We start from the raw sequence: 8,079 nt of genomic DNA, 5'->3' as shown, positions 1-8,079 counted from the left end.
TACTTAATCAAATGAGTTGTTTGCACTATTCACCTGAAACACACAACGTTACTAATGATGTTAAGCAGAGGTGACTTAGAATGTCGCTTTTCTGTAAGAAAGGGGAGGGGCCTATTTGAATTTCTGCTCGGTGGCATGTTGGGACATGCCTGCCGGCCCGGTGTGAGTGACTGTGAGGACACCTGCTGCTGCTGCTTCCAGAGTGATTTTCGACCGTGTCAACCCTGCGCGAGTTTGAAAGCCTAAACCAAGTGGAACGGTAAATATAATTTTCAGTAGCTTTCTGGGATATGTTACTACAAAAAAGACGGTCCAGTGGCCTTACAAGCTAAAGTTAACTCGTGTCAATGTGATTTTCTGTCGGCTCATAGATAGCTGCCGACCACAAAGCTTCAGCATTCATTTGAAAACCTTTTTTTCTTCTTTTGTTTTAAGCAGCGTTTATTAATCCTACACCAAGTGGGATGGCGAGTGTTTAGTTGAACAATCTGTGGATATCTCTGGGAACAGTGACCTAAAGGCTTGGTGTTAGTGAGGTGCATTATGATAGCACGTGCTTGTGGCTAACGCTAGCTATTGCTACTCTGTTCATAACCATATCTATTAAAAATGCGTTAATGTTACTGCAACTAAGCTGTTAGGCTGACGTTTTTTAATTTTCTCTTTCTTGTGAAAATGCAGTGGAACTGTAAGTACTGTGATTTTATATCTGAGAAAAGGGCTCACCTTTTAAAACATTACAGGTTGAAACATGGGAGCTACACCAGTACTGTAGCATTCCCTTGCTTACACCAAGAATGTTTGTGCACATTTAATTCCATAAATGCTCTTAAGGTACACTTATCTAAGATTCACCCAAATGCACAGGAGGCACACATGTGTGAAACTGCCCAAGTGACCTTTCATTGTCAGTTATGTGATTTTGCTGCACACTGCACAGAGGCAGTGTTTTTGACTCACCTGCGCAGTACACATTTAAAAGTTAATAACAGAGTTCAGTGTCCATACAAAGGATGCAACTTCCACACTTCTGTTTACTCCACATTCAATGCACATAGAAGTAAGATGCACAGAACAGACAATTGGAGGATGTTCAAGCCAGAAATTGTTTCAAATGTAACTATTGAAACTGTTGAGGAAGAGCATGCACCTTCAAATGACACCACTGATTTAGAGGACAGTGAGGATTCCAGCAACGACGAGCTCCATGATCTAGGGAGTCAGTTAGAGCACAACCTAGCTGCTCTTTTTTTAAAGATGCAAACCATCCTTCACATTCCAGAAAGTTCTGTACAAGATGTCATACAGCAACTTTTACAGATGTGTGAACTGGCCCAGCCGCTGCTGCATAATTCAGTAAAGGAATTTTTAAAACAACACATGGATGTGGATGATTCAACTGTAAGGCAGTTAGTCAAGGCTGCCTCAGAGAGCAATGTCATACTGAGACATTGTGGCAAGGATGGCTCCTTATCAACAACTAAAAGGAGAGCAAAATATGTGAGCAAAAACTTTGCTGTAGTTAGGCCAGTAGAGTATATTATCGATCAGGGAAAGAAATCTAGTGCTGTATATGTTCCTTTGCATGCCATGTTACAGAAAATGTTGAACAAGGCAGATATTTTAGACAAAGCTCTTCCAGTAAAAAAGCATCTGCCACACGAGTACAGTACATACAGAGATGGTAAATACTGTAAAGAAAATGACCTCCTTAAAGGGGAGGAGTTCAAAATTGCTGTTGGACTTTACATAGATGATTTTGAAGTTTCAAATCCTTTAGGGACATCTAGAAAGAAACACAAAATGTGTGCAGTCTATTGGGTGATAGCTAATGTCCCATCAAAATATAGGTCCACCCTCCACTCCATTCAGCTTGCTATTTTATGCAAAACAAATTATGTGAAAGAATATGGCTATTCTAAAATTCTCCATCCTCTGATTCAAGATCTGGTTTCTTTGGAGCAACAGGGTCTATATGTTGAGAATTTGGGAGCTTGTGTCAAAGGCACAGTGCTGTATGTGGCTGCTGATAACTTAGCTGCTCATTCTCTGGCAGGATTCTTTGAGAGCTTTACAGTGGACAGGTTCTGCCGGTTCTGCATGGCGACAAGGAGCGCTATCCAAGAAAAGGAGGTAAGCTCAGCCACCTTTGAACCCAGAACTAAAGACACTCACAACCGACAGGTGCAGGAGGTACATCAAGATCCCACTTTGGCCAGGGAGTATGGTGTGAAACGAGGATGTGTTTTGACTGACAGTTTGGAGCACTTTCATGTGGTTAGTGGTTATCCCCCTGACATTCTGCATGACCTCTTAGAAGGTGTTGTTCCTGTTGAGTTAGCGCTCTGCATCTCAGACCTGATATCTAAGAAATATTTCACTTTAGAGACACTGAACCATGCCATCAAATCTTTTGCATATGTTTTTAGTGACAAAACTGACCAGCCTCAGCCTATTGCCCGAGGCTTTGCAAACAAAGGCACCATAGGTGGAAATGGCCATGAGAACTGGGCTTTAATCAGACTGCTCCCACTTCTTATTGGCCAGAAAGTACCTGAAGGAGACAATGCATGGACCATTCTGATGCTCCTCAAAGATATTGTTGAGCTGGCTGTAGCCACAAGGCACAGTGAAGAGTCGATACATTTCCTTGATTGCAAAGTGTCAGAACACAGGGAACTGTTGCAAACCACATTCCCTAATTACAGATTACGTCCAAAACACCACTTCATTGAGCATTATCCTCAAATGATAAAGGCATTCGGTCCACTGTCAGATGTCTGGACAATGCGTTTCGAGGGAAAGCACAAATTCTTCAAACGGGCCATTCGCAATGCTCACAACTTCAGAAATGTAGCTCTTACACTGGCTGTAAAGCACCAGAAAATGATGGCTTACTATTTAGACACAAGTTCCTTTTTCAAGCCATCAGTTCAAATGGAAAAGGTTTCTACAGCATCAATCACAGCTTATCCTGAGAATGTACAGCAAGTGTTCAGCCAGAAAGTTCCTCAGCTTGCAACAGTTTTGGTTGCATCCTCCATCTTCATTGATGGAATTAAATATTGTGCTGATATGATACTCTCTGCTGGCTCTTGTGCTGGCCTCCCGAAATTCCAGCAGATCAAACAGATTGTGGCAGTTAATGCAGAGATCTTCTTTGTTTGCAACACAATGACTGCATGGTACCATGAACATTTCAGATCATTTGAACTCTGTGGCAGTATCAACCCCTCTCTATGTGTGGTGCAACTCAAAGAGCTAAATGATGTTTTCCCTCTCTCAGCGTACAGATTTGGAGACAACTTAATAGTGACATTTAGGCGTTTTATTCAGTGTTAAAAAGCCAAACATGATCTCTGCAATAAGTCCATGCAATGTGGCTTCTGATGAGTGTAAATATAGGCTAAAACAGTCAATACTTTGCTGCTTTTTCCAGAGACATGCTAAACTTTTACTTTTTGATGCACTGCACTTGTCACATAAACATTTGTATTTTAAGTTTACTGTTATACTTATACTACTACCCATACCAAGAAAAAAAAAGTGCATTGAAATTAACCAAACTACATGATTTATCGTATCAACTATCTAGCCAACTGTTCTTTCGGGCCCTAATTATTATTTTATTTCCAAGATGGCGGCCCACCAGAAGATGACCTTGAGGGTCATTCTCACGGAGGCAGACATAAGAAAAGTCATCCTGAATACAAGGCCTACCACAGTCAAGGATTTGATAGACAAGCTTAAAGAATCACTTGGACTTGATTACAACTGCAGTCTCCAATACCAAGACCCTGACTTTAATTACGAACTATGCAATCTGACAGATATTGCGGATCTTCCAGAAAAACCAACATTGAAAGTCATCCCTATCCTGGAGCTGCTATCAGTCTCAATGTCTGATGACATTTTGAATGACACACACAGTACGGCAGATACGGAGATCCTCTCCAGATCATCACAGGAGCGACAGAAACATTGGCCAGAACAATTTGAAATCCCAAATTTTTCTGTCGATGTGGCATACAGACTCAGGCAAGCAGATCTGCTGTTTTTTCGTGACGGCACACCCCTGAAAGTATCTAAAGAACTGAAGCATGAGATCCTGGAACGACTGGCAGAGAGCATTTACACATATACAGCATATCCAGATAATGCTCAGTTTGAGAAAGTTGCTGCAGCACTGATAAACAAGCACCCATGTCTCCAGGAACGAGGCTCAACCAGTCGCTGTGGTGGTTGGAAAAACAGTCTAAAATTCAAAATGGGAAATTACAGAACAAAGTGCAGAAGATCCGGATGCCTTGATGTTGCTGTGAATGCAGGTAAACGGGGAGCGCATTCGGCAGAAGGAGAACCAGCTAAGAAAAATATTAAGAAAGCAAAAAAAGGAGAACTCAACTACTTGCCCAACTTTCCAGAGGGATTTGATCAGTCATCCCTTGAGGGTGCCCGCAAAGACTTAGTTGATGAAATGCAGAAGAGAGAACCAAATGGAAAACCTGTGAAACAGATGATGGACTTGACATTTGCTTTGAGAAGAAAAGAGGTGGTGGACTCTGAACCTGCCATAAGCACGATGATGGAACGCTGGCCTGCTCTATTCATAGAAGACCAGGTATGTTCACACATGATATTCTCGCCACCAGGTCATATTGAGGGGTGGGTGAAGTGTTTGAGTCTACAAAACACTTAAAAGCACCAATACAAGTGAAGTAACTTGTGACCACTTCTTCAGGCGTAATTAAACTGCAGAAAAAAACCTAACATGTCTCCATTCTGCTTCCATCAGTGGTGTCATCTGAGTGTCACCAAGCCCTGACATTCATATTCGTCTCGAAACTGCGTCATTTACACCAAGTTTTTAGCCTAAATGTCCTCTGATATCCTCTGGAGTCTGTTCACCCTAGCACACTCCGCACAAGCCCTCGCCCTAGGCTGTGCAGTAGCATAGCTACTTCAGGTAGTGGACATTTTGGTGTAAATGACGCAGTTTCAAGTTGAATTTGAATGTCGTAACCTGGTGACACTCGGAAGACTCCACACGAGCAGTATGGAGGCATGTTATGTTTTTCTGCTTTATTACATCTGAAGAAGTTGTCACAAGTTACTTCACTTGTATTGTTTTTGTCTGAAAGCTTGTAAAAACTTTAAATGATACATATTTTTAATGTAACTTTGTCTGTATTTTTCAGATCTACATGGAGTTCAGAAGGATTGTGGGAAAGGACCTCAAAAAAGAATTCTTTGATGGCATCGATCGGCACAGTCCTCGTCTTGTTGAAATATTTCGATGTAAGAGAGGAATCATTGGGCAGCAGTTGACTCAGCTATCACAAGAGACCAAGGTTGGTCCATACCCATCCTGTACTTGCATTGTTTTCACAGCTTATGTCATTTTCCAAAAAAGTTGTACTTTATTAATTGTGCAGTACAATACAAATTTTGCTTGGTTATTTGAGCACTCGCATACAAACCATTAATTTCCTGTCATCCACAGTTTCTAACTCTTGTTGTCATATTACTCTCCAAAAGACTACAGAGCCAACAGATATTCGTACAATGATGCTCAGAGGCCTTCCCATCCTTCTTCAGGACAACCCCAACGACTTTTTCAAAGCTTGCTTTGTAAGTAACCTCTTTCTTTATCAAAGGGTATATAAAATTGTGAAAGTATAATGTTGCTTTTTTTTTGGTGATGTGTTTGTTAATTTACTCCTTTAATCATGACCAATTCAGCCCTCCCTCATGTGTCGCATTATCCCATGACTAAGCTACATTGCTAAACGTTACTGATGTTTATTTAATGACAGAGATGTCTTTGTGCTCTTATGTTTGTCTTCTTAAGGACTCTGATGATGATGATTCCTACCAACACATCGACATTGGGATCCTTCTTGTTGAGCAGGAAGGTGCAATGCTGTCATCTTCCATGCATCTCTATCCAGCATCTTTGAAGATAGTCATTGAGGGAAAAGTGGTGATGGGGAACATTGAAGACCTGCCGAGGGCTGTTTGTCTTCTATTTGGACTTGCATACGCACTTCACCTCAACTACCCCAAGTCGATGAAGCACACATTCCAGTTCATTCAACAGGTACTTCTATCGTTGGGCCAGAGTGCGTTAAAACCAAGGTTGCAAACACTGAAAAACCAACTTCAAATGTAATGATCCTAAGTGAAGGTCACTGTGTCAATGTGGTTTAGGTCAGTTCATATTCAATGGATGGTCTCAAAAAAGGCCATGCACCCACAAAAACTCCAAATCCACAAGTTGCTTTGCCCTTTCTACATGACTGTATCTGTAAAAAAAATTCTGTGTGTATATTTCTGACTGTAGTTTTCTAACGAACATAAATGAAGATGTTAGCACTAGATGTATAATATGTATAATTATATATAAAGTTTCGGTCTCATATGGACAAATCCACAAGCTTGGTGTCTGGCTACATGTGAATAGCACATAACAAAACACAATTTCGCACTCGGACACGCACTTGACCCCAGCTAGTGACATCATCACTTTCAGCCATCTGGTGCTGCTGACTGCATAGCCATGATGACATAACTAACTCACCTGTGCCCACTGAGGCAGGAAAGCTTTATAAAATTGGAATTTATAGAATTAGTTGTCAACTACAACACAAGCTTCAAATAACTTAATTCCCCCTCGTCACGATTGATAGAGGAAACGTAAAACAGCTTTTTGTTATTTTGTATTATACAAGACTTTATTTAAGTTTAATGACAGACAGTCATGTCCAGCCATGTGTGTTCCATGGTACAATATGTGTTGTGGTGTATGCTCAGGACTGAATATTGTGTTCACCTGATTGGAAAATTGACACGGTTTATCTGGCCTTCTCCAGTCAGTTTAAGTTTTAGAGGCTTGTAGCCAGTTTATATGTCCTGTTGTTTATACATACATCAGATTGTTAAATGCTTTGTTTTATAATCCCTCTCAAACTAATTTTTATTTAGTTTATTCAAGCTATTTGAGAACGATTGTCATGGGTGGTTTACTTGCCTTAGTTTATAACAGTACTTCTAGCAACAGTGGAAGAGGCCGATTACGCTTTGTTGTTTATTGTTCTAATAGGTGGACAAAAGTCAAAAATGTCAACACTGACTCAGTGTTTATTACTTTGTGGTATGTAAAAACTGATATAAGTAAAACAAATGTTCAGCCACTTGTATTGTACAGTGCAAGATACAGAGGTGTATGTTTGACTGCATTTGGTACTCAGTTGATTTAATACAATCTCTAAAACAGTGTTACATTTTTATTTCCAGTTTAGTTAAGTCACTGATGTATGGGTCATAATGTTTACAAGGATATAGCAGCTATTGTTATACAGTACGTCTGTGATCCTTCACCAAACAAAGTGTTACAGGCAGTTTTTTTGTATTACTGTAATACATTTGAAATGTTTTTTCAAGAATAAAATACATTGGAGCATTTATATGTATTGTTTAATGTCTTACTTTTCATTTGATTTTGTTTAAACAATGCATTTTGCAAACTCAATATGATTACATTAAACTTAAAGACATCACTTACATTAACAAAAGATTTTAAGTAGAGTTAAATAATGTTGTAGTTGTTATTACTTAAACATGTTAGTTTGTTTAACTTAAAATTATAATTTCAATTCACTTAGACTTTCTAGTAGAATTAATTTATGTTAACTTATGATTTTGAGTTTAGATTACTAATGTAAACTCGAAAACGTGGACCAAATCAACTAAGGTTTTTATGTTAATACAACTTAACTTGTTTAGTTTTTACCTTTTGTAAAAACTTAAACGGTTTAAGGCAACGGGTTTCCTTAACTTTTTCAAGTAATGTCAACTTATTCGGGTTAAGAGTGTAGGGTTGGTAATCCTGGAAAAGCTTGCAAGAACATACATATTACCCGCTCCCATCTCTCGTCAAAGCTACATCCCCTTAACACATGAACACGCACTGCCTAACTGCAAGAAGCTAATTATTCAGTGAATTGATCTCTAATTTCTGGCTCTGAAGTCTACTTCAGTCCGATTACACCAGGGGTCCTGCGAGGGCTATTTTAAAAA

At 39.7% G+C, this 8,079-nt stretch overlaps 1 protein-coding gene and 1 long non-coding RNA gene across 3 annotated transcripts; both read left to right on the top strand.

Annotated features, from left to right (window-relative positions):
- The first annotated feature begins 205 nt into the window (after positions 1-205).
- Positions 206-4,135, top strand: LOC133000697 (uncharacterized). Its single transcript, XR_009678212.1, has 3 exons — positions 206-259; positions 2,057-2,133; positions 3,638-4,135. It is a non-coding gene; the product is annotated as an uncharacterized LOC133000697 (long non-coding RNA).
- Positions 4,136-4,196: 61 nt separating this feature from the next.
- On the top strand, positions 4,197-7,466 carry LOC133000403 (uncharacterized). Of its 2 annotated transcripts, XM_061070332.1 has the most exons (4): positions 4,197-4,621; positions 5,199-5,351; positions 5,539-5,631; positions 5,852-7,466. In XM_061070332.1, exons 1-4 carry the CDS (start codon positions 4,268-4,270, stop codon positions 6,170-6,172), a joined length of 921 nt encoding a protein of 306 aa, XP_060926315.1. In that variant the 5' UTR covers positions 4,197-4,267; the 3' UTR covers positions 6,173-7,466. The 2 variants fall into 2 exon arrangements, with proteins under 2 accessions (XP_060926315.1, XP_060926316.1); XM_061070333.1 differs by lacking the exon at positions 5,539-5,631.
- The last annotated feature ends 613 nt before the right edge of the window (positions 7,467-8,079 follow it).

Source organism: Limanda limanda, chromosome 4 (genome assembly GCF_963576545.1).
Source record: "Limanda limanda chromosome 4, fLimLim1.1, whole genome shotgun sequence".
Classification (NCBI taxonomy): Eukaryota; Metazoa; Chordata; class Actinopteri; order Pleuronectiformes; family Pleuronectidae; genus Limanda; species Limanda limanda.
This window is presented reverse-complemented; position numbering and strand designations above follow the sequence as displayed.

What these genes read in the sequence shown, in the direction of transcription:
- LOC133000403 (XM_061070332.1), top strand. Translation starts at nt 4,268, where the DNA reads ATGGGAAATTACAGAACAAAGTGCAGAAGATCCGGATGCCTTGATGTT. An exon ending in CTCTATTCATAGAAGACCAG is followed by an intron (nt 4,622 to 5,198) that starts GTATGTTCACAC and finishes TGTATTTTTCAG; the next exon opens with ATCTACATGGAGTTCAGAAG. An exon ending in AGCTATCACAAGAGACCAAG is followed by an intron (nt 5,352 to 5,538) that starts GTTGGTCCATAC and finishes ACTCTCCAAAAG; the next exon opens with ACTACAGAGCCAACAGATAT.